Source organism: Schistocerca cancellata, chromosome 2 (assembly GCF_023864275.1).
Source record: "Schistocerca cancellata isolate TAMUIC-IGC-003103 chromosome 2, iqSchCanc2.1, whole genome shotgun sequence".
In the NCBI taxonomy this organism is placed as follows: Eukaryota; Metazoa; Arthropoda; class Insecta; order Orthoptera; family Acrididae; genus Schistocerca; species Schistocerca cancellata.
Window position 1 is genome coordinate 463,206,550 of NC_064627.1, and position 27,812 is coordinate 463,234,361.

Here is a 27,812-nt window from a genome sequence, read left to right on the forward strand (position 1 = left end):
AACGAAATCACTGTGCTGCCTCATGCTCGTTACTCTCCAGAACTGGCCCCTGAGAAGTGTTTTTTATTTCCAAAGTTGAAAACCCCTTTGAAAGGACTAAGATGTGCAATGGTAGATGAGATAAAAGAAAATTTGCAGATGACACTTCGCGTTTTCCAGCAAGAGGCGTACCAAGACTACTTCCATGCTTGGAAATGCTGTTGGGAGCGTTGTATCAATTGTGGAGGAGAGTATTTCGGAGGAGGCCATGCACAACAAGTAAAAGGCAAGTGTGGAAAAATTTTGTGGACAAAGTTACAGAATTTTTTTGATCAGACAACTTATTCCTATTGGCTCTTCTCGATTTAGTTTTTCTGTAGTTTCTCCAAATTATTTCAGGTGTCCACAGGCATTTTTGCTTAAACGGGTTGTATTCTATAAGAATACAATAAATTTGGTGAGAGAGAAAGGTGTGACGATAGTGTTATAATCAGCAGTGCCTGTCTAGTGGTAAAGTTTTTTCTTTTACACAAATGCCATGCATCACATGACAATAGTTACTGCTTTTAGTCTTCAGCAAGATGAACTAGAAGTAATTACTTTTGAAACATCTCTTGCTATTAATGATAATTACTTCTCCTCTCATATTACGACAATGCCGATGACGATGCTGCAGTTGTCTTATGGGAGGCTATTCCCATGCACTCAATGATTTGCTGCAATGATTCATGATGCTCATAGAGGGGAATAGGTGTACCTGAAGCTCATAGAAATAGAGTACTTTTCTTCCACGAACTATCCATTTTTTATTTGTTTGGCACATTGAGAACAAAATACATCCGTACACCGCAGTGGGTGAGAACAGAAGAGCTATGTTACAAGCATTAAAACAAGAAAGGTGTTTTTTAAAAAATCTGGAGGTATCATTTTTAATTTTTCTGCCACCGCTTCAGACTGTATTAGTGCATTGTAATTTGAATTAAGATATCTTTGGCACATTCAACTGGTGCCTGTATGAAAATACATCTCGTTTGTTTATGCAGATAAACCTTGTATGTACATACACATTCCGTGTTTTTTCAATTGCTCCACCTATAATGAGAGTGATGTCAATAAGCCTAAAACCCTAACCTGGCTTTCTTCCTTCAACATTATTAATCATGTTCTTGTTAAGTGTTGCATGCAACTGGTCTATCAGTGACACTTCTGTAACTCTCTACCATTCACCAAGATTTGCCACTTGCTGCACGTGTAACATTCATAAGCTATTCAGGCTGTCCAGGTTATGCTGGATGATAAACACCTTTGGGAGAAATGTAAGCCATGTTGCAGAGACGACCATGAAAGATGATGAAAAAGTATGTGTCTGAGTGTGTTGACATTTGTTTCAACCACCTTCATCACATTGCAGGAATCAATTCCTGAGACTTTAAAATCTCCCACTTTCTTCCCCATTGTGTACCATCATTTGTGTTACCATTCATGTATTATTTAGTATGTGCCATAATTACCTGATTATAAGATGAAGTTCTTTCTCAGATTTGTCATTCGGGAAATATGGCGTTGTATTTTATTCACAGATTATGCAATTGCTGCTGCGGTCAATGTTTCTGCATTGTTTAATAGATTATCTTAGGGATTGTCTTACATTTACAGATGAAGCTTTATTTTATTTTGAGCAATTCCGAAGGGTAGGGCTTAGCAAACAATGCTTGCATTCAGATAGGCTCGAGATTGCCATTGGGCAAAGTTGGTGGCAACACGATGCATTCCAAAATGTTGTGTCTGGATTTAATTACATGATCCAGTACAGTATCGACCTTGCTCGACCAGTCACGTGGCATATGATCTGCAGTGGTAGCACACGGGATACACTAAAAACTATGTACTAGCAACTGCAGCAACCTAATGCTCTAAATTCTATCAGCTTACAAACTTTGTTGTATTTGAAGATGTTTGTAATTAAAGTTATCACACATGTGGAAACTGTATACATACCGTATTTACTCGAATCTAAGCCGCACTTATTTTCCGGTTTTTGCAATCCAAAAAACCGCCTGCGGCTTAGAATCGAGTGCAAAGCAAGCGAAAGTTCTGAAAAATGGTGTAGCGCTACACAGACATGCTTTGTAGGCACAAAGATAAATACTGGCGCCAAAACCTCTGCGTCAGTAAATAAATTTAAAAAAAGGTGGAAGACGAGTTTTTTTTTCTCCGCCCCGAGTTTCGACCACTGCATTTTCATACATTATCCAACGAAGTAAATACAAATTCCGTATTGTTCATCTTCGAATGTATTAGAATTTCAATGTACTATGAAAATCCGACTGGCAAGACTGTTTGGGATGTTTTTCAATATGGCCAACTCTACGTTCTGAATTTTTTCCTACCTGTGAGAAGAGATGGTTGCTAATAGTAACCTGATGAAATGTGAATCACAAGCAGTATTCTCTTCACCATTCACAATAAGAATAATACGAATATAAACATTTTGCCAAGTGTTCTTCCGTGTTTGTTGCTATCTAATTTAAATACTGTCTGCCTAATAAACTACGAAACTAGAGTGAGACAACAGCAAACGCTCGAAGAATACACTTATCGTGTCATGTTTATATTCGTATTATTCTTAGCCTAATAGTGATACAGTCAGAAATGAACCACGGCAACTTACTAGATTTTTAAATCTAAGATGACTAATTACTGTGCAGAATTTGATGTACTAAAGAAGCAGCCGCAAAGATTTTCAAACAGAGAAAAATTTTCGCCTAACTCTCGTGCAGAACATGTTCTATCATACGCAGTCTATTATTTGGTTCTTGTTGATCATTATCAAAGAAAGCAGCAGTATAAGTAACAATAAATAGCAGTCTCTTGCCATTTTTTCGCTAGTGAGACGATTCCTCTCTTTTTTTTTTTTTTTAATTGTAAGCGGCGGTAGCGCACACAAAAGCAAGCCATGCCGCGAACGGCGACAGGCCGTAAACACGCACTATCAGAATGCGACAAACAATGCATGACACAATATAGTAATGCATTTTCAGCTTAGAGTGATGTAAACACCTATAACAGAGAAAATGGCACTTATCAGATCAAACAAAATAAGCAATCGATTCAGACCAGACGAAGCACGTGAAAAAGGAAGGGTACCCGTATAAATACGGACGGAGCGCCTGACGCATAGCAATGGCTACCTGGTAAAGCTTACGACTCGAACCAAACTACTGTAGCTGTATCGTCATTCATTCGACCTAAATTGTGTCTCATATTACAATGGACCAACTTTGTTTCGATTTGGAGGTGCGGCCTAAAACTTTTCTCTCCCCTTGAATTTCGAGTCTCATTTTTCAGGTGCGGCTTAGATTCGAGTGCGGCTTAGATTCGGGTAAATACGGTACATTTACACTCCTTTTTATGTAAAGGTAATGTTCAGAGGTGAAAATCTTCTCCTTCATAAACCATTACTAGACTCTGAAGCCAACTGTATATTTTGTTTGTTTATGAGAGACTGTTATGACTTGTTAGGTGGGTTGCAAATGAGAAATTTGGTCGCTGCTCTCACTTACTAGAATATCCGGGGGAAAACTTTACTAGTTTTTAATCAAGTTTGGTACGAGCTGATGACATTTAGAAGAAACAAGAAAGAAAATTAATCAGGAATGAAATGACTGAAAAACAAAATAAATCATATTAAACTGGCTAAAATTATTATCATAAGAATAAATTACAGTGGAAAGACCTGTTGTGGAGATAGTACCGACAGACAGAACTACGTAGTGAGTTCGAAAACTGGACTGAATCATAATTGCTATCGTTTATTTATGTATTAGTTGCTACTGTTACATATAACCTGCACCCTGGAAGATATTGCTATCCACATTTCACTGTTGCTCAAGAACAGCACTATAGAATATTGAATGGGGCTCAGTGACACCAACTTGTCTGTGAACTAGGATGAGAGTGAGGAGGGAGTGGTGGGTAAGCACAAATTATGTTGTGTTGCCAACCATGGAATGTATACTGCGTACTTTGGCTTTTTATGAACATCTACCATGTTTAAACTGCAGTTGGACTGAATCCATTTACACTCACATTTGACTTGACTTTGAAATTGGACACATACTCAACAACAGCACACGTTTCTGCAGGAGATTCTAAAAGTCAAGATTGGGGCCAGCGGCATACTTATGTGTTTCATGCAACAACATTGTCAACACTCACCGTGAGATATGATGGGAACAACTTCGGGTGTGTCAACTGCTGGTCCTACACAGCCAGTGAGGGAGGAGCAGGCAGGTGATATGGTCGTAAGCAAGAGGCATCATAACATTCTCATGTCAGTATAGAAGGAAATTTTGGTATGTCTACAGGAAAAAACAGCTGTGTTCTCAGGTCCCACCAGAATCACACCTCAGAAAGTGCAACATGTTCAGGAGCAACTACCAAATATTTTCAGCACTGATGATCTAAGTTTCACATCCTGTTAGGATGATGATGATGATGATGATGACAATGATGACAATGATGAAAAATAGTGATACCACAGACAACAGTCAAAGTAAACAAAAAAGGCAGTGAAGTTAAAAATTAATGTAAACAATTTCTTTTTTGTTTATTTTATTTCTCCTTGATTCACCAAAACATAGACAATGGATAAATGGCATAAGTTTAGAAGAGATGTGTACGTTATTTCTTTAGGCAGAGAAAGTTTATGATTTTATTTAGTCAGAATATGTTAGAAAATAAATTTTTCTCAAGGAGCCCTGTAAAAAAATGGGGGTTGTCTTATATTCAGAGTCATCTTATAATCAGGTAAATATGGTATTACTCCCACTTTCCCAAACTCCCTTTTTCACTTATTCTGTTTCTGTCTGTGACCATCATATAATTTTCTAGTTTATCTCTACTGCATTCTCTTCCCTCTCTTCACGAACCCCCTGTTCTATCTTCCCACCAGCACTGTTAAGCATTTCTCCCCTGTTGTGTATATAGTACTTTTTACCAAGGATCTGTGGACGTGGTGAATAGAAATCCATTGCTTTAGTGATTACCCTGACCTATGGTGATCTATTATAATGAGTTATTGGTAATTAATGAATTTTGAAATAGCACTCAATCTCAAATCAGTGTAACTTACAGACAGAACAATTTATTATCTAGTTAATTTCAATAGTGCAATTTAGTAGCCTGCCACCAATAATTATGTTATAGTGTAATTGTAGTAGCTGGACCTTCTGCTACATTATAAGCATAATCCCGTATGACGAATCAAATTATTAATCAGATTGTTGATCCTATCAGCTGTTTGTATAAATTTACACCCCTAAGGAAATTTGGCTCATCTGCCCAATTTCATCAGCCGTAGGAATAGTGTTCATTCTTTCCTGTCGTGTTTTTATCTTAGTCTCAGTATCTTTAAAAATTTTTATTGAGTTCATATTTGCCATTGCTATTAATTTCTTAAGTGATTTGAGTCTAAATGTTGATAATATCTAGTGAAAAGTAATTTTTTTTTCCAGGAGTTTCCGTGGCTGTTACTGGATTGTTCTTCAGAAGCTGACTTTTATACAACACATCTTAAAACTATTGTACCTATACTATTTTTCAATCGAGATCTAGATATCATTGAAGAACTTTGTTTAAAAGTGGGTAAAGATCTGAAATTAGTTACTGAGGTTAGTAATTTTGTGCATATTATTGAGTTACACAGAAAATCTCTGACAAGCTGTTATGATAGGATGATTTGTGAATCCACACATTGATGATCATTATATTTTAGTTTTGCTTTATTTTTCATAAAAAAAGATGTGCTAGTATTTGACTTTATGATCATAATGGTATGTATCTTTTAATGATAAAATATTCTCAGGTTTCGAGCCACATCAAGTGGTTATCTGCCATGAGCTTTTGGCTGAAATCTCCTCTGGCATTGTCAAGTGGTTGGCTGTCATCAGAATGCCTGTGCCATGCTTATACAGCCATACCACCATCAGTGACGTGACTGGTGCCTAGTCCCCAACCATATAGGGCAATGTTTTGGTTGTGCGACTGTAGCGCCCACTTCAACTCCCCGATCACAGAATCACAGTCCATACTCAGCTGAAATCCAACATCTTTAGTGAGCCAATATTTTGATCTCTATTGTTTCGTGTATTATGCTATCCCGTAAGCTGTTGGTCTGTTTAGTAATAGAAGTAACGTCGAATGCAATTTGGTGTCCACTTTCCACTGCGTGCTCCGCTACAGCTGAGGTTGTTGGGATAGTGTTGGTGGTAACACCTTTCATGTTCTGTGTGACGCTGTTCAATAGTACGGATAGTCTGACCCAAGCTACCCCCCCCCCCCCCCCTCCCGCCCACGGTATTTTGTACATTCCCGGTGGTCTGAGGCCTACAATGCCTTTCAGAGGCTTCATTAGCTGCCACTTTTAAGTAAATGTAACATTACAAAATGGCTGTGTTCTCCTACAGAAAATGGTTGATTCGGAACCCAGACCAGTATTTTTTTTTTTATATGAGAGACTGTAATAATTTACTAAGTGAATTGAAAATGAGAAATTTGGTCACTGTTCATGTATTAGAATACTGGGTAAGAATGTTACTAGCTTTTAGTTAGCTTTGGAACATGATAGTGACATTCTGTTGAAACCAGAAGGAAAATTAATCCAGAATGGAATATCTAACAAAGGAAATAAATCATATTAAACTGACTGTAATTGTTATTGTGAGAATAAATTACACCGGGAAGACCCATTGCAGAGGTAGTTCTGACAGGTATCAATAGATTGCCGGACGAGTGAGAGTTCAAGAATGGGACTGAATCGTAATTGTGATCTTTTGTTTATGTATTAGTTGGTATTGTTACATATGAACTGCACACAAGAAGATATTGCAATCTGCTTCCCACAGATGCTTTAGTTTAGCACTATGAAAGGGTTGGAAGGGGAATAGAGACACCAGCTTGGCTGAGAGCTATGAAAATGATTGCTGAGAGGGGAGCAGTGAGTGATCATACTTTGGCTTTTTCTGAACATATAACACACTTAAACTGCAATCTGTGTGAATCCAGTTCAGTTGAACTAGTTTAAATATTGGACAAATACTCAGCAGTAGTATTCATTTCTGCAAGATACAGTAAAAGTCTGAATGGGGGCCAGTGGTGTACTTACATGTTTCTTGCTGCAATATTGTTGACACTCGCTGTGACGTATGACAGGAATTAAAGAGGGTTGTGTCGGCTTGCTCTACACGGGCAATGAGAGAGTGGCAGGTGGACAATATGTTTGGAAGGAAGAGACTTTGTAACATTCTCACATCAGTATAGAAGCAAAACTGGATATGCATTCGGGGGCTGCGAAAGCTGTATCCTCAGGTCCCACTGTAATGAAAAGGATAGTTGCTACTCACCTTACGGGGTAGATGTTGAGTCGTAGAAAGGCACAACGAAAGACTGTCGGAAAGTTAGCTTTCAGCCAACAAGGCATTTGTCAAAGGAAGGCCAGGAGGTTTAAGGGAATGTAGGATATACTGCAGGGAGAGTTCCTACCTGCACAATCCAGAGAAGCTGGTGTTGGTGGAAAGGGTCCATATGGCACACACTGTGAAGCAGTCATTGAAATCAAGGGTGTCGTTTCGGGTGGCATGCTCAGCAAGAGAATGATCCAGTTGTTTCTTGGCCACAGTTTGTCGGTGGCCATTCTTGCAGACAGACAGCTTGTTGGTTGTGACGCCCACATAGAATGCAGCACAGTGGTTGCAGCTTAGCTTGTAGAACACGACTGGTTTCACAGGTAGCCTTGCCTTTGATGGGGTAGGTTATGATAGTGACAGGATGGTGGGAGGGTGTATGGGACAGTTCTTGCATCTAGGTGTCTTACAGGGATATAAGCTGTGAGGGGAGAGTTTGGGAGCAGGAGTTGTGTAGGGATGGACGAATATATTGTTTAGGATCGATGAGTGGCAGAATACCACTGTGGAGGGGTCGGAAACAATAGTAGTAGAGCATTTCTCAGTGTAGGGCACAACTAGAGTTAGTTGAAACACGGATGGAGGATGTAATTCAGTTGCTCCAGTCCTGGGGGAGGGTACTGAATCTTGAGGGGAGTGTCCCTATGTGGCCGGACGTGGTAGTTTGGTAGGTAGTGGGTGACCGGAGAGATAAGGCACGGAGATCTGTTCTTGTACAAGGTTGGGAGGGTAATTGTGAACTGCAGTAGCCTCAGTGAGACCCTTTGGCGTATTTCAAGAGGGTCCACTCATTACTACAGATGCGATAGCCGTGAGTGGTTAGGCTGTATGGAAAGGACTTCCTGTTATGGAATGGGTAACACCTGTCGAAGTGGAGGTATTGCTTGTGGTGTGATACGGACAGTGGTACTGATGTAGCCATCTTTGAGGTGGAGGTCAACATCAAGGAATGTGGCTGTTTGGTTTGTTAGGACCTGGTGAAATGAATGGGTGAGAAGGTGTTGAAATTCTGGAGGGATGTGAATAGGGTGTCCTCACTTTTGTTCCAGATCATGAAGATGACATCAGTGAATCTGAACCACGTGAGGGGTTTGGGCCATGAATAGGTTGGCATAGAATGGTGACATGCGAGTGCCCATAGCTGTACTCCAGATTAGTTTGTAGGTAAAGCCTTCAAAAGAGAAGTCATTGTGGCGAGGATATAGTTTGTCATGGGGATTAAGATGGAGGTTGTAGGTTTGAAATATGTTGGGCATTGGGAAAATTAGTGCTCAATAGTGGTAAGGTCATGGGCATTAGGGATCTCAGTGTAAAGGGAGGTGGCATCAATAATGATGAGCAGGTCACCATGTGGTAAAGAGACAGGACTGTGGAGAATCAGTGGAGGAAATGATTGGTATCTTTTATGTAGGATGGTAGATTGCGGGTAATGGGCTGAAGGTGTTTGTCTTCGAGAACAGAGATTCTCTCAGTGGGGGCTCAGTAACCGGCCACAATGGGGTGTCCTGGGTGATTGGGTTTATGGACTTTAGAAAACAATTAGAAGATAGGAGTGCGGAGAACAGTAGGTGTCAGGAGAGAGATGGATTCCAACGAGAGGTTCTGGGATGGGCTTAAGGATTTGAGGATCCTGCTGAATTTCTGGAATGGAGTCATTGTGACACGGTTTGCAGGTAGATGAATCTGACAGCTGGCAAAGTCCTTCTGCCAGGTGATCCTTGCGGTTCAAAACAACATTGGTGGAGCCTTTGTCAGCAGGTGGGATTATAAGGTCGGGATCATTTTTTAGGTGGCAGATTGCCAGTGTTTCTGTGGATGTAAGGTTGATTTGCATTTTGAAAGATTTTGGGACTGATGACGAGGCAAGGATCGAAATTAAGAAATTCTAAGAAGTTAACAGGGGGTGATTTGGGGCTAGTGGAGGTGGATCACAGTTGGATGGAGGAGTGAATTGAGTCATGCAGGGTTCAACTTTGGTCTTCGGTTGACTCTGATAGGGTTGGTGGCGAAACAGTGTTTCCACTATAGGGACCAGGAGGAGAGAAGGTCTTTAATAAGTCCTGCATGACTGAATTTGCAGATCGGGCAAAAAGTGAAGCTATTGGAAAGAACTGATAATTCTGCAGGGCTAAGGCTTTTGGAGGAAAGGTTCATGACTGCGTTTCAGGTCTTGTCGGCGACTGGGTTCTGTGGGGTAAATGTAGTAGGTCTGCGAGACACAGTTTGTCTACTTTGGGGGGGGGGGGGGGGGTTGGAGGTCGTTGTGGAGGTGATAGACAGTGGTAGTCTAAGGTGGGCGGGAGTAGAAACTGAGTGGTTGGAGAGTATTTTGAGGTGGCGTTGTGCATGTTGTTCTAGTTCCTGTAGGACAAGAGTTTCGATGTGTGTTAGGGGATCCAGGAATTGGGGATTGCATAGCAGGAGAATTTTATCTATGGAGAGAAGATATTACAATGAGGTTTGGTCCTGATATATCTGGTTTTTCGGGACTATGTTTGTGAGGGCTAAGGATTGGCGGAATCTGAACAGATGGAGGTCATTGTGAAAGGAAGGGTGGCAGCCGGAGATGGGTAATTTGGTGGTAATTCCATTTGCAGGGATTCCATGAGGTAATTAGATGGTAAGACCATTTGGTGGGATTTGATGAGCCAAGCAACAACACAGGAACAGTATGTGGGACTGGGTTCTGTATTGATGAAGATGGAAGGAGCAAGGATCCATGGTGGTGGGAAAACCGTGTCATAATAAATAAATAACAAAGAATTACATTTAAAAAAATTGCAAAAATACAAACATGGGGGAAAATTACAAAAAGGAAGAATGAGATGAAACAAGATGAATATGAAGGAGTAGACCAATAATGAAGGGTGAAAACCAACTGAAGTTGGTGTAAAGTCATAATGAGATCAAGTGAAAATAAAAATAAAATTTTACAGTGGGTTACCGATCTGTGGTTGGATAAGTGTCAATAGTGGGATGGCAGAAGGGACTAGATTAGGAGAGATAAATAGGTGTGAACCGGTATAGAGAGGGGATGGAATGGCAGGTTGGGCAGGATTGGTAGGATGAGATACAAGTTCATGTGGCACTGAAAGCTGCGGGAAATAACACGTGAAAATTAAGCAAAGGTGACACAGGGAGAATGATCAATAGGAAAGCATGGATTAATGATGTCGGTGGGTGTAATGTGGGACATAAGATGTTGCACTGACAATCAGTATGGTCTTGTAGATGCCTGTTGTGAACAGCCAGGACAGTTGATACAGTGGCTCATAAGAAGGGCATGCCGTGCAGTTTGTATGGCGATAAGAGAAACATAGGAAAGAAGAGAAAGTAGGACGGACACTGAGTGTAGTAATGCATTAGAAAGTAGTAACAAAAGGAAAACGACACTGGATTAGGATGGAAGAAAAGCTGTCAGACAAAATCAAACAATGGAAAATCCAGAATGGAATGTAACAATATGATGAAAGGGGTAGTTGCTACTCACCATATAGTGGAGATGTTGAGCTGTAGAAAGGCACAAGAAGAAGACTGTTGGAAAGTTAGCTTTAGACCAACAAGGCCTTTGTCAAAAGTAGACAATATACATACAAAAACACACTGCAAGCAGCAGGGCATTATGGGAGAGGCAACAGAGGGTGGTAGGGAAGAGGGAGGGACGGGAGGGTAGGGATGGGGATGATAAAGTGCTGTTGGGAGAGTGTAGGGACAAGGTGAAGAGGGGAGCAGGTAGGCGCAGTTGGGAGGCTAGACGCGGGGCAGAGGAGAGGAGTAGGGGAGGGGTGGTTAGCAGAAAAGCAGAGAAGTAAAAGGATGGTGGATTGGTGGAATTTAGGACTGTGTAGTGCAGGAATTGGAAAAGGGAAGTGCGGGAATGGGAACAGGGAAGGGGCTAACGAAGGTTGAGGCCAGGAGAGTTATGGGAGTGTAGGATAGATTTCAGGGCAAATTCCCAACAGCACAATTCAGAAAAGCTGGTGTAGGAAGGAAGGATCCAGATGGCATAGGCTGTGAAGCAGTCATTGAAATGAAGAATGTCGTGTTGGACTAGCATGCTCGGCAACAGGTTGGACCAGTTGTTTCTTAGCCACAGTTTGTCAGAGGCCATTCATGCAGACAGACAGCTTGTTGGTTGTCATGCCAACATAGAATGCAGCACAGTGGTTGCAGCTTAGCTTGTAGATCACGTGACTGGTTTCACAGGTAGCCCTGCCTTTGATGGGATAGGTGGGACAGGGCGGAAGTAGGTGATGGTGGGAGGATGTATGGGACAGGTCGTGCAACTAGGTCTATTACATGGATATGAGCCATGAGACAAGGGGGCTGGGAGCAGGAGTTGTGTAGGGGTGGACTAGGAAATTGTGTATGTTCGGTGGGCGGCGGAATACCACTGTGGGAGGAGTGGGTCGGTTAGTGGGTATGACATTTCTAATTTCAGGGCACGATGAGAGGTAGTCAAAACCTGATGCTGAATGTACTTCACTCGCTTGAATCGTAGGTGATACTGAGTCATGAGGACAATGCTGCTTTGTGGCCAGACGCAAGATAAGGCATGGGAGACCTGTTTTTGTGCAAGGTGAGGAGGGTAATTACAATCTGTAAAGGCCTCAGTGAAACCCTTGGTATATTTCGAGAGGGACTGCTCATCATCAAAGATGTGACAGCCGTGGGTGGCTAGGCTCTATTGAATGGGTGACAGATGTCAAAGTGGAGGTATTGCTGGTGGTTGGTAAGTTTCATATGGACAGTGTTACTGATACAGCTATCTTTGAGATGTAGTTCAACATTGAGGAAGGTGGTGTGATGGGTTTTGTAGGAAGAGGTGAAGCAAATGGGGGAGAAGGTGCTGATGTTCTGGAGGAATGTGGGTAGTGTGTCCTCACGCTCAACTAAGTTCACAAAGATGTCGTCAATGAATCTGAACAAGGTGAGGGGTTTGGGATTGTGTGTGGTTAGGAAGGATTCCTCTAGATGGCCCATGGACAAGTTGGCATAGGATGGTGCTACACAGTCCCAAATTCCTGGATCCCATAACACACATTGAAACTCTTGTACTACAGGAACTAGAGCAACATGCACAACACCACCTCAAAATACTCACCAACCTGCTCACTTCCTACTCGCGCCTTAGACTACCACTGTCCACCACCTCTACAACAACCTCCAAACCTGCCTCCCCCCAGTCCCCTCACAGCTGACAAACCCTGTCTCCCATATGTATTACACTTACCACACCCTCCAAAACTCTGTCCCACCACCACACAGAATCCAGAATTTAAGCACACCTGAAATAAAGCCATGAACATATCCTTCAAAAGGCTTAGGCCTGTAGAAGTATCAGTCCTTTCCAAAGGCCTCACCTTTTGCCCCATCCCCAAATTCAATCATGCAGGAGTTATTAAAGTCCTTCTCTCCTTTTCCTGGTCCCTATGTGGAAACACTTTTTCGCCACCAACCCTACCAATTGGACTCAATCAAAGACCAAAGTTGAACCCTGCCTGACACATTTCACTCCTCCAACCAACTGTGATCCACCACCACTGCCCCCAAATCACCCCCTGCTATTTTTCCAGAATTACTTAACCTTTACCATTGTCTCACCATCAGTCCCAAAATCCTTGATGTGCAAACCAACCTTACATCTGCAGAAAGATCTGCGCTCCACCACCTAATAGTTGATCGCGACCTTGTAATCCTACCTGCTAACAAAGGCTCCACCACTATTGTTTTGAACCGCAAGGATTACCAGGCAGAAGAACTCTGCGAGCTGTCAGATTCATCCACCTACAAACTCTGCCACAGTGACCCCATTCCAGAAAACCAGCAGGATCTCCAGTCTCTACTCACACCGTTAGGCCCATCCCACAACCACTCCCTGGAATCCATCTCTCTCCTCACACCTACTGTTCTCCGCACTCCTACCTTCTACATGTTTTCTAAAATCTATAAACCCTGCCACCCAGGATGACCCATTGTGGTCGGTTACTGTGCCCCCACTGAGAGAATCTCTGCTCTTGTAGACCAACCTTCAGCCCATCACTCACAACCTACCGTCCTACATAAAAGATAGCAACCATTTCCTCCATCAACCCTCCACAGCTCCTGTCCCTTTACCACGTGGTGCCCTGCATGTGATTATTGATGCCACCTCCATTTACACTGAGATCCCTAATGCCCATGGCCTTACCGCAGTTGAACGCTACCTTTCCCAATGCTCAACAGATTCCAAACCCGCTAGCTCCTTCCTAGTCACCATGGCCAGCTATATCCTCACCTGCAGTTACTTCTCCTGTGAAGTTATTACCTACAAACAAATCCGGGTCACAGCTATGAGCACCCACATGGTACCATCCTATGTCAACCTGTTCATGGGCCATCCAGAAGAAGCCTTCCTAAACACCAACAATCCCAAACCCCTCACCTGGCTCGGATTCATTGATAACATCTTTGTGATCTACGTTGAGGGTGAGGAAATGCTATTCACACTCCTCCAGAACCTCAACACCTTCTCCCTTCACTGGTTCCCACTCAACCCATCAAGCCAGCTTCCTTGATGTTGACCTCCACCTAAAAGATGGCTATATCGGTACCAAACACTAGCAATACCTCCACTTTGCTAGCTGTTACCCATTCCATAGTAAGAAATCCCTTCCATACAGCCTAGCCATTCGTGGCCGTCGCATATGTAGTGACAAGCGGTTCATATCAAAATATACTGAGGGTCTCACTGTGGTCTGTAAAGATCGTAATTACTCTTCCCACCTTGAATAGAAACAGATCTCCCCAGTCACCCAATATCTCCCAAAGCCCCATTGTCTGGCCCCAGAGGAGCGTTCTCCTCATGACTCAGAGCCACCCAGGACTGGAGCAACTGCACTACATTCTCCGCCAAGGTTTCGACTTCCTCTCGTGGCCTGAAATGTGAAATGTAGTACCCACTACCCTTCTCACTCCTCCAATAGTGGTATTCCGCCACCCACCAAACCTATTCAACTCCTGCACCCAGCTTCTTGCCTCATGGCTCATATCCCTGTAATAAACCTAGAGGCACGACCTGTCCCATACATCCTCCCACCACCACCTACTCCAGTCCTGTCACAAACATCACCTATCGTATCAAAGGCAGGGCTACCTGTGAAACAAATCATGTGATCTACAAGCTAAGCCCCAATCATTGTGCTGCCACATATGTAGGCATGACAACCAACAAGCTGTCTGTCTGCATGAATAGTCATTGGCAAACTGTGGCCAAGAAACAACTGAACCTCCCCTGCACGCTGCCCAACTCAACATTTTTCATTTAAATGACTGCTTCACAACCTGTGCCATCTGGATCCTCTGGATCCTTCCCACCAATACCAGCTTTTCTGAATTTCGCATGTGGGAACACTCTCCCTACAATATATCCTACGTTCCCGTAACCACCCTACCCTCAGCTTTTGTTAGTCATGTTCTTACCCATCTAGCCCCTTCCCTATTCCTGTTTCTGTGCTACATAGACCTCTATTCCATCAATGCAACCAGGTTTTTTACTTCTCTCCTTTTCCACTAACTCCTGCACATGCCTCCTTCTCTTCCCCGCCCGCCGTCTAACCTCCCGACTGCACCTACCTGCCCCAAATTTTTTTACACTGTCAAAACGGCGATGGTACATTAGTCCTTACTAATGTAAAATTGTAAGTACCAGTCGTCGTTATCATACTTCTGTAATGCAAGAGTTCTCGAATTTGTGTTAAAATTTATCCTTGGCTTAAAAGTTTCACTAGTTTTCTAATGTAAGCTATGATGTTCATTGTCCTTAGGCTACCTTCTGAAGAAGACAAATTTATATTTGTATAATTTTATTACGTGAATCTGTTGCTGTTGTGCAGCTATGTTTAAAATATTAAAATAATAAAAGAGAGGCTTTAAAGATAAGCTTTTACACAGTACAACAAAAACATCTTAAGAAAACTTGAAGCATCTTGTAGGCTGAAGGCCCAAACAATTACTCAAGAATAATTAAAGACCACCTTAAGATAAACATTTACAGAACATGGCTGAAGGTTTTCAAGAATTCAAGATAATTAAGTGAAACCTTACAGAAAAAGATTTACATATTAAAGCCACAGATTCTGAAACAAACATGGCTGAAGGCCTAATCTTAAAATAGTTGTCATGAAGTCGGCCGAAGGCCATATACTAAACATAAAACAGACAATATTAATACACAGCTGAAGGCTTGGCACTGTACCTGTGACCAAATAAAATGACAATCACAAACAAATGGTGGTGCTCAGAAGTGTTTTAAGGGTTGGTCTGGGGAGGAAACTCTAACAACAGTTCAGGTGAGACAGGCAGCCAAGTGAAACACTAAATAATGGGGTGACAACATGATCTAGGGACGGCTGAAGAACCAACCAACAACATAATCAATTCCCCCTGTCGCAACCGACCAACTGCCTACTCCAGTATGCAGACAGCATTTATTTGCTCAGTGGAAATCACCGAAGCTACACACGGTTCCCCGTAAACACACTTGCACAAGAACTCGAACAATCATAAAAGCAGTCACTGTGGAAGAACAAGGACGAATCAGTTTGACACACACCGGTGACCAGATAGACGTCGTCCGATGAGACAACCGACCGAACGACCAACCCAGGTCGTTCCCACTCAAGTTACATGTGTCAGCAACGGTCGGGCGAGTCTTGGCTATCTGAAGCTGACTGCAGCTCCAACCTGATTCAACTCCATGTCCATTCGGAACTTGGAGACACGGCGACCTGGGCACACTGGCTCGGATCCAACCATGCAGCGGGAACACCAGCCCATTGGCTACCTGACATCTCTGCACCTAAATCAGGAAGGCCGGACATGGGTCTGAACTGTCGTCCTCCCGAATATGGTGCTAACCACTGCGCCACCTCGCTCAGTACGACTCCTGCCAGTTCAGCTGGAAAGAATGATTCTCTTTGTTTATATTGACAGTGCTGTAAGAACTGTGAATTGTGGCAATCAAAAACAATGCAAAATACAGTCATAAGAAACAGTCTGTTAAGAAACATAAATCTATGAGTTTTCAGTGTACAACTGGTTCACTCAGGCAGTGACGCCTACTTTAGATTAATGGTGGTCTCATGAAGAAGAGAACACAAACAAATACGCAGCAAGAAGAAAATTTGGTGTCACAGAAATGAATGTTCACAGGTGGCATCCACTGGAGAACAAATTAAAGAACCCGAGTGCCACACACAAAACTTTGAAAGGACCACAGCAGAGAAAGTTTCATTAATTGGAGCAACAGGATGTACAGTATGTACAAGAGAAATGCACTGAATGCTTCCCAATTAATTGAAAAATTACCCAAATGAAGGCACCAGAAATAAATAGGTATTTTCCAACAGCGTGGATAGCAGAATACTGGTTGGTGTAGAAGGATGATGAACATGGCTGCGCTGTTATGATGCAGAATAATGCTAACTATGGAACTTCCAGTGGCACTTGACAAAAAACTATTTGTGTATCGGTGTCACATAATCAATCTACAGAAACAGTTAGGTCATATGGGCAAGGCCGATCAGACATCTATTTCATCTGGCGCCACATGTCACCGTTGACGTGAAAGGCATTAAAAATGCTACTAGAAGTAGTTCTGGCAATGAAAAGGCCAGAATGAAACTAGTGCTGGGTGGCCTAGCAGATGGAAGAAAGCGTTATTCTTTGCAGGAAAATGATATCAAACAAAAATCTACCTGCACATCTCATCTTTTCATGCCAGGAAATGAAAGGAATAGAAGATCAGGGTTTAACATCCAAACGACAATGAGCTCATCAGAGATGGAGCACAAGCTTAGAATGAGTCACAGCTGGGGAAGGAAATCAGCTGTGCCTTTTTAAAGGAACGATCCAGGCATTTGCCTGGAGGGATTTAGGGAAATCACGGAAAATCTAAATCTGGGTGCCCAGACTGTGAATTGTACCGTTGTCCTCCCTAAGTTCTTTGCTTAAGAGAAGGAAAATGCTGATTCTAGATTCATTCGAAGGACACCTTACCCACCAAGTTAAAGGTCAGATAGAAAACAGCAACACAGACCTGGTAATAATTCCTAGCAGCATGATTTCACAAATTCAAGCAATGGATGTTGTGAATGTTTTAATGTTTACCTGTGACAGCTTTACAGTGAGTGCCTTCTGCACAGACACCATGCCCTTACTTCAGGCAACAAGTTAAAGGAAACCTCAATAGCCATGCTGTGTCAGCAGATCCATGCTGTCTAGCACAGAATCTTATGTGAATCTATTGTGAAAGGAATCAGAAAGTGTTGCATAAACTATGCCACGGAAGGCTGAGAAGATGACATACTACAGAAAGAGTGTCAGGAAGGAAGAAATGTCATTACGCTTACAAACCAATGTTGGGCAATTAAAACTTTGAACTCCTTTTTCTTAAAATTTCCAGGTGAAACAAAAATGTTTTATTAAAAAATAATATAAAATGATATATAAAGTTGGTACATATGTAACAGTATAGTACAATCCTACTTATTTACAGATTACAGAAATCCATGCACTTTCAAAACATCTGTTTCATCACAGAGTTACGGGTTACCGGAATTACAAGTTTTCTCACAGACAGGCAAAGTTACGAGTTTTTCATTGGTTATCATCGAACTAAAGGTGATGATTCCAGTGATTATGATTTATGTGTCTGTGTGGTGTACAATGGTAGTAGCAATGGGTGCCAGCTAACAGACAGTAACAGCGAGGCACCCAACATGTAGACAGTGCGATCATTTGCTTTCTAGATTGCATTTATATCTGGCACTACTTTACACTCTACAATATACATTCAAATAAGTGATTCATCCACCAACAGTCATCCGTTGGAAGGCAGTAAGGGACGGACCGCCAGTGCGGTCAGTCAGTTGGGGATGAAGTTCAGTCGGGGACAAGGCAGGAGTCAGGATGGAACTCCAGTGAGGTCTGCACAGCCAGTACTCGCCTGACCGCTGGCGACACACATGCAGTGTCCAACGGAAGGAGATTGGAGCAGGAGATGAGGACTTGATCCTCTGCTGCCTTCACTACTTCATCCCTCAGAGCTACCCATTCTTCTTCTACTGTATTTCTTTCCCCCATTCCTGTCAATTGTACCCTTATGCTCTCCCTGAAACTCTGTACAACCTCTGGTTTAGTCAGTTTATCCAGGTCCCATCTCCTTAAATTCCCACCTTTTTGCAGTTTCTTCAGTTTTAATCTACAGTTGATAACCAACAGATTGTGGTCAGAGTCCACACCTGCCCCTGGAAATGTCTTACAATTTAAAACCTGGTTCCTAAATCTATGTCTTACTATTATATAATCTATCTGAAACCTTTCAGTATCTCCAGGATTCTTCCATGTATACAACCTTCTTTCATGATTCTTGAACCAAGTGTTAGCTATGATTAAGTTATGCTCTGTGCAAAATTCTACCAGGCGGCTTCCTCTTTCATTCCTTACTATCTTTCATTCCTTACTCCCATTCTATATTCACCTACTACGTTTCCTTCTCTTCCTTTTCCTACTATCGAGTTCCAGTCAACCATGAGTATTAAATTTTCGTCTCCCTTCACTATCTGAATAATTTCTTTTATCTCATCATACATTTCATCAATCTCTTCATCGTCTGTGGAGCTAGTTTGCATATAAACTTGTACTACTGTGGTAGGCGTAGGCTTCGTATCTATATTGGCCACAATAATGCGTTGACTATGCTGTTTGTAGCAGCTTATCCGCATTCTTATTTTCCTATTCATTACTAAACCTATCCTGCATTACCCCTATTTGATTTTGTATTTATAAACCTATATTCACCTGACCAGAAGGCTTGTTCCTCCTGCCACCAAACTTCACTAATTCCCACTATATAACCTATCCATTTCCCTTTTTAAATTTTCTGACCTACCTGCCCGGTTAAGGGATGTGACATTCCACACTCCGTTTTCTTTCTCCTGATAACGTCCTCCTCCTGAGTACCCCGCCGAGAGATCCGAATAGGGTACTATTTTACCTCCGGAATATTTTACCGAAGAGGATGCCATCATCATTTAACCAGACAGTAAAAGCTGCATGCCCTCGGGAAAAATTATGGCTGTTGTGTCCCCTTGCTTGCAGCCATTCGCAGTACCAGCACAGCAAGGCCATTTTGGTTAGTGTTGCAAGGCCATATCAGTAAATCATCCAGACTGTTGCCCCTGCAACTACAGAAAAGGCTGCTGTGCCTCTTCAGGAACCACACGTTTGTCTGGCCTTTCAACAGATACCCCTCCGTTGTGGTTGCACCTACGGTACAGCTATCTGTATCGCTGAGGCACGCAAGCCCCCCACCAATGGTGAGGTCCTTGATTCATGTTGTTGCTAACAGTTGCATATAATATACAGTAGAACCTCACTAATCCATTCCCTATGGTCTAAGGAGCACGGTCAGAATGCAAAACAGGTCGGATTATAAGAGGAATGGTTTATGGATCTGTAGCATCATAACAAAGCAATGTAAAGCTTCAATTTTCGTTTCAAAATACTGTCTGAAATATTGTTCCATGTTAAAACAGTAACAAAATGAAAACAAAATGTCCACACACAAAGTATCTTACACAAAAGCGTAATGTAAAATAGTGCTTGTACTGTAATATACGTCTGTATCATATGCTAAGGTATAACCGGCGTATGATGCTGAAACCCACTGTTGAATCAAGTGTATCCATTTATTTGTTAACAGCACTCTTTAGAAAAATAGTGGTAGAATGGTTTGAGCAATACACAGCAGATACAAGATGCTTCTCCATGCTCGGCCTATTTCTTTCCCAGGTCAGTTGACATCAGTCCTATTGAGCGTATCTGAGGAGCACCTTGAACCATCTCCAACTAGTGACTGTGAGCTGAGTGTGGCAGCTAGCAGTCATGAATCAGGATGACTGTCTTTCATTGCTTTCAGTGTATCATGAAATGTAAGCCATGGTACTTTGTCACCAGTCATCAGAGTGAAAAGTTGCTACACACTGTGAGGGATATGATGTAATTCTGTTGCTCAAGAACATAAAAAGACATGCATGAGGTACTGTTGTTCTGGTGCCTGGCAATGTAAGCAGAAATGCTAGTACTGTGAATAGCATGATAATGTTGCCATAAAATTTGAGGACAGATTCTTGCAACTCAGAATTTTAATTTGTACTGTTATACATCAAGAAGTTTCTAGACCTTGCGTGACACTAATCAAAGTAAGTCCAATAGTCATAATAAACAAAAACAATAATATAGAGATGAATGTGATTTTCAAGTGAATATAAGAAGTAAGAATCAGAAAGAGTGAATAAAAACATGAGCAGAGGAGGATAGAGCTGTCCTGAGAAAAACATTTGTCTTTTTAGAAAGAATTTATTGACTGTGAAATGGCTAATGTATTGAGATTGTTGTTCCAATTTTTTTTAAGTGTTTTGCTAAAGATTCTCATACATTGTGAAACTTTTTGGCATTAAAGCCATGTGACTGAAATAGTGTTTGGAATGAAAGCATCTTATGAGTAGAGGTGAGTGGTTTAAAAATATAAAGATTCATTACATCACATACGATGAAAATCAGAATACTTCACTATCTGCAGAAAAGAATTGGGGACCACCAGGATATTTTGTTGAAAATATGGACTGTTGTATTAAATCCAAGAGCAGTGTTAGTATCTTTAACATTATATTCTCCTAGCATAGATTTTAAAGATTATATCCGTTCAGTCTGTTAAGCCTTCATTTAATAAACTGTCATATTCATCAATTTCTTGTCCCATGATAGTTTTTTATGACGACACCAGACTAAAGTAGGGATCCAGTTTCATTAACTATCAAATTTCTGCTACTACTTGGTAAGAATTGTACAAGTACATTAGAGAGAGACATTTCATCATCTGCTTGATTGCATCGAAGCTCATACCTTACATTGTGCGAAGTACTAAACCAGGAAATACTATTTTCTGATCTTCATTGCGCTACCTCATTACCTAATGCCTGAACTGCCTATGGCCCATTAACACCATGCACCTCTTACTGAAATGAGATTCAAACCAGTGATCTAAGGTTACCAATTTTGAGTGCTACCATTTTTTCCCTATCTTTATGTATTTTATACTTCTTTGCAATTCTCGCGGAACATGCACCTTTGTTTAAAAAATTATGTTGGGTTGTATTGGAACACATGACCCCTGTGTGACAGGCAAGCATTCTCCTGGAGATTGACACTGTGTGCTGAAGAAGATTGACCGTATTTTAGGTCACTAAAGACGCTCAGAAAATTTTGAAGTTGAGTTTCTCAATAATTTTTTAGAATTGCGTTGAGCTACTGTGGGATGTTGCGATTTGAGTTCTGAACTTCATATACCATAAATATAAAAAAATTACAAAAATCCGATTTGCATGTGGTCTCCTTGTCATCATTGTATACACAAGATTTGCTAAAACCTGGCGTCTTATCTTTTGCGTTTGTAGCAGAAGTTTAAATTACATCAGACAGAATCATTTATTTTATAAAATTTGTCCTCAATGTTTTAAATGAGTTTTGTTCAACTTGAAAGAGAAGCACACAGAGTCATAAATTAAACATTGCATTTATTTTTGACCACCACCTATTTTATCCTGAATTCTAATTTTACACTGTGTGCAGTGACATTGAAACACACACACACACACACACACACACACACACACACACACACACATACACCTAAAATGCTTTTGACAGTTACTGTTACTGCTTATTGTTGTCTGATAAGGTAATTGTGGTTTTTAACTATACTTTTGTGAATAGTTTGTAATCAGATTTCATACTAGCATTTTAAATATCATAACCGTTTCACTTACTTTGCAGAGGGTCTATGTCTACATTATATTCAAATGCTGATCTTATAGTTTCGTGATCTTTTTGCATATCATATAATCTTCACAGCTCTTTCTGTTGGTGGCTTCAGCTCTTTGCTCATGTAAATGTTGATAGCATGAAGTAAAACAGTTACATGGCTCCCCATCTGCTGCACTGCAGTGTTGAAGATATAAGAGTATTTCTTTAAGTGTGAACAAAGATGGGATGAGTGTGTTTCAAATTCATACCAGTGATTGATAGGCAAGGGCCACAAGAAAATAATGTTTTTTCAGGTATCTTAAAAAAAAGCTAGCCAATGATCAGTTTTGTTTTATTTTCCAGGCCAAGAAATAATATATTGTTAACTGAGGCTGACCTAAAAGTCATGGTCTGTTTTGACAGAATAGGTCTGTTCATTTCCTTGTAAGTGATGCCTGATATATAAAGTGATCTCTCATACTTCTACAGCCATAAATTTCTGAACTGTCACATCTTGTATCCTCTGCCTCCCAGCTTCTGAAGAAAGGGACTGTTTTCCAAATTTGATGCATTTGTGGTTAAATATAAATACCCCTATCTCAACACCTACTTTTCTGTTATGAATTTGTTGTAAAATGGAAATTTAATTTTACAGGTATGCAGCCCTTACATAATTGGACATCTTCTACCAATCTTCACCATGAAAAACAGCAAAGAGATGTATAATTACAATATATTTAATGCTGAACAGCTTCTGAAGCAGCTTGAAAAAATACTTTCAGAGGACCAAGTTAAATGTCTTCTCTCAGAAAATATGGATATCGTAATTGTGACAATATTTCGCTTACTATTTGATGTTGGCACTGTAACTGCGTTGTGTGGATACACATCCAGCTTACCAGAACCAGCTCCTCCCACCATAAAATCTCAGCAAATGTTGGATACCTTAGAATATCTTCAGGTATGTTGTTAATTTTATATTTATGGACAATACTGCTCTCTCTCCCTCTCCCTCTCCCTCTCCCTCTCCCTCTCCCTCTCCCTCTCCCTCTCCCTCTCCCTCTCCCTCTCCCTCTCCCTCTCCCTCTCCCTCTCCCTCTCCCTCTCCCTCTCCCTCTCCCTCTCTCTCTTTCTCCCTCCCTTGCTCTGTCTCCCTCTCCCCCCTGTACTCTTAGAACTTTTTTTTACTAAGTGATTGTTGTACTGCGAAAGATTTTTAGTTTGTATCTTTATGGAGTGGCTTGAATATAACTTGTGTGGAGTGGAGCCAGTTAATTTGGAAGGACTGTTGTATAGAAATTATGTGTGAAAAGATAGAAGTGACTCCATTCTACTTCCGGGCCATTCAAGTATTTTTCAGATACTTTCTAATTAGTAGCATATCTTGTAATATGAAAATAGTAACAGAATTACAGTTTTGTCTGTATACATATTGACTTCATAACATTAATGGAGTAAATCCTGCAGTATAAAAGATTATTGAAGAATGCCATGAAACACTTGCAAGGGTAGGGGAGAACAACAGGACACCTGCACTTCATGGGAACAGAGAAAGAAGCCCATAGGTGCATGCTGTAGAATAAACTGCACTGCACTTTTCTTCTAATTCGAAATACTGGAAGCCAAAATACAATATTTTGGTCATAATTCCTAGGAGAAAAGAAAGAGAAGAAAACAAATTAAGTGATGAAATAGCATTATTGGCTGGGAGGCCTCATCTGGGGGAGTTTGGCTTCCTAGTGCAAGTTTTTATTTGACAACGCTTCAGTAAATTGTGTATTGATAATACCGAGGAATATGCAACATCCATTCTCTGGGCTGATAAAATCAAATGCGACTCAGAATTGAAGCTAAGACTCCATTATAAAGAAGCAGCAACATTAACTCCTAGACATGAGCTTGTAGACAATTCCTGAAGAAACTGTGGCTAACAGAGATCTATCGAAGGGACTCCTAGTATTACTTAAGGGCATTGATTGGCTTTTATAGAAGGACAGAGAGAAATATCACTCAATAAACTTAGTGACAATACTCAGTAAATGTCTGAAGATGGCCTTGTAAGCCGAAAACCGGTTAACACTGTAAAAGTAATATTGTAGAACAAAAACAAACTGGTGCTTTTCATTTATTATAATGTTGTTCTACCAAGAACCAACGGAAGATACTGTTAACGTGATAGAATGTGCCACAACAGCACAATTATCCGTCTTTTATAGTAGATTATTGAGACAAAAACAAAGTCAACACAACACATTTGGTTTAAAAAACAGTGTTTGCAATGCAAAATTACGCCAAAATATGTCTCCATAAAGTCAAGAGGAAAATCTGCCGCTGCAAATAAAGCCATTGATGTTGCAAGATACACGTGGATAAAGGAAGAAATGAAGAAATGGTATTGTGTTCATGACAACGTGTGTACACATCTAAAAGTGGTACGTACGGTAACCACATCGAAGTTACACTCCTGTGAGTTTGGCATTTTCGATCGAGAAGTTCGTCAAAGTGTAAGTGGACTTATTCATGACATATTTTTGTGGCAGAACAGGAAATTATCCATGATTAGGAAAGTGAGTGCACGTCTAACCTCAAACTGTAAACAAAAGTTTTCCCAATGCGTAATTAACCTATCGAACTTGGTTCTGTCTCCAAATGAACAAAAAGTGCTTGAGAAAGGTTTTAAATATGCTCCTCCCCACCCTCCATGAGAAAAACAACTGGATGTTATGAAAGTAGATATTGAATATGCTCTAAAGAAAGACACCACTGCAAAATATTTAGTTGCCAATGCACTAAAGAATGAAACCAAATTTGTGTGTAACATGCCACAGTCTATTGACTTTCACACCTTCAAGTCCTTAAAACAGAAATTACAACACCAAGATATCATTGCCACAAAATCTGATACTTTTGAACAAATGTGACTATGTGGATAAAGTTGATAATTTCCTGAATACCACAGGCTGCCAAGTCTAATGACCCTAATAAATTATTCAAAGAGGGTGTTAAATACACAATCAATTCATGCAAAAGCATAGTCTCTGAGTTTGAAGCAAAACTTTTAACTAATGTGAACCCAGTGCCTCCTAGAAACTATTGCCTCCCTAAACTGCCTAAACAAGATGTTCCTATTCGTCCAGTTGTATCATCATTCACTGCTCCATCTTACAAACTAGCTAGTAAACGGAATGTCTAATTAAGAGCAAGACTAAATTCAAATGAAAGCATGGTATTTCAAACTCTGTGGACTTAGTAAATAAGTTAAAAGGTATTTCTGTCTCACACAGTGATAAATTAGTATCCTTTGATGTCTGCAGTTTGCTTTCCAATACACCAGTGGTAGAATGCATTGATATTCTGACAGAGCTGATGCACAATTCTAATGCCAATCCTGTGGAATTGAATGACTTGAGACTGGCCACTCAGACATGCTTTGCACAGAACTATTTCCAGTTCCAAGTGCCTCTTTATAAACAGTTAGATGGCTTAGCTATGGGTTCCCCTTTTAGTCCACTGTTGACTGAAATATTTGTGTACCATTTTGAACAAAATTTTCTAAAAACAGAACCTTTGAGTGAAAATATCAAATATTGGTTTAGATATGTAGATGATGCCCTGTGTATGTGGACTGGTGCTACAAGACAACTCAACACATTTTTGAAAAACCTAAACAGTCAACATAAAAATATTCAGTTTACAATACACATTATTTCAAAATTTATAGAAAAACTACAACTACTGACACAGTAATAGCTTCTTGCTCACAACACCCCATAGCTCACAAACATGCAGCTTTCCACTCAATGGTACACTGTCTCATATCTATCCCCATGTCCAGAGATGATTTTAAAGCAGAGTTAGATACAATGACATTTATTGCCACAGCCAATGGCTACAGTCTAGTTCTTACTGACCACATCTTGCACAGGAAACAAAAACGGAAAAGTATACCCCCCATCTGTGCCCCACCTGCTCCCCATCCACTGTCTGCAAGAAATGGTGTACACTATTATTTCTATGTGAGGTATCACAGGTTGTAGCCAAAGCTCAGAAATCCTGCAATTATAGACTTTCCTACTATGTTAAGAATACAACAGCCCAGTGTGTTTTTAATAGCAAAGATAAGATCCAGTTATTAGCCAACAGTGAGGTATACAAAATCATCCGTTCTGATTGTGACAAATTTTACATCGGTCAGTCATGCAGGGACATAGCAATTAGGCTGGCTAAACATGAACACAGCTGGAGGTTGCACAATTCTGACTCCGCATTTGCTGAGCATATACTGAGTGAGGGTCACAACTACCATCCAGTGTCCCATGTACTTCACTTAGCAAACAAAGGCCATAAACCCAACCTGCTGGAAGCCCTGGAAATTAACAAACCTCTTGCTCACAGTCCAGATCTAATCCTAAATGACCAGACACAGCTCAACACTTCCCCTTTCCTAAACTTTATATAATCACGTGTGTTGTTCATTACTTCCCACACTTTCTGTTCCTATGTATTCCCATTTTCCTTTATTCATTAAGTTCTTTTGTTTTATCGAAGTTGTCTATGTATTCCATATAAAGTTAAAATGCAATACCACCACACTCTCAAAGATTGCATTTATTATCTATTCCGTCAGACACCTTCATTTTCATGCATTTATTTATTTCAGTTTATCTTATTGATATTCCTTAAATTCCTTATGTATTCTGTAGTTACATTGATAATTGTTTCTTCGTTTAATTGGTTTGTGTATCACTCTCCATGTTTTATGCCTTCTGATGTAGCACTGTCAAGTACTAATTTTATTTTATTTTATTAGTTTTGTTTATTAATAGAAACTGCTATTTAGGCATGCTGTTCCTATTTTGTGTTAAAGTTTTTCCTGTCTACTCCATTGTTATTTATTTACTGTTCAATTTTTTAACTTTTCATTGCATTACCACCTCACTGTCTAAGGTGTTACTTACTGTATGTTTCTGCTTCAGGCTAGATTTTTTACTTCTCTTCCTATGTTGTTTGCAAACATTGTAACTTCTTTGGTGACAATACTCAGTAAATGTCTGAAGATGCCCTTGTAAGACAAAAACCGGCTAACACAATAAAAGTAATATTGTAGAACAAAAGCAAACTGGTGCTTTTCATTTATTACAACCAACCAGATTCACTGTCTTTGTTAGCATTTGCAAGCAGTACCTGTAGCAAATAAGCTGCGTCTAAGCCACTTAGATGTGGTAACATCACAATTACTGTCATTCCATTCTAGAATCATATGCCACTGCGCAAATCCAAACGTGTTTGTATAGTGTGCCATGAGAAAACCTATATAAAACAACAATATATGTGTCATAGCTATGTAGATTTGTTGAGCTATACCTGGAAGCAGCCAATACAGATGGTTATCTTATCAGGGTTTTTGTGCTTCTTTTACAGGTACCTGTCTTACCAATAAAAATGAATAAATTTACTTTGATCTTACTGTTTTTCAAGCATTTGTGTGCTTTGTACTTAAGTGCGATAAGACACTGTACTTAT

General features: G+C 40.6%; 1 protein-coding gene across 1 annotated transcript in view; it reads left to right on the forward strand.

The window, feature by feature from the left end:
• LOC126161971 (serine-protein kinase ATM) overlaps positions 1 to 27,812 on the forward strand; it is a 481,619-nt gene that overhangs the window by 239,930 nt on the left and 213,877 nt on the right. Inside the window, exons 23-24 of the mRNA XM_049918161.1 lie at positions 5,496 to 5,651; positions 22,945 to 23,250. Of these exons, the coding sequence (XP_049774118.1) occupies positions 5,496 to 5,651; positions 22,945 to 23,250 (462 nt within the window). The remainder of the gene's footprint in view (positions 1 to 5,495; positions 5,652 to 22,944; positions 23,251 to 27,812) is intronic.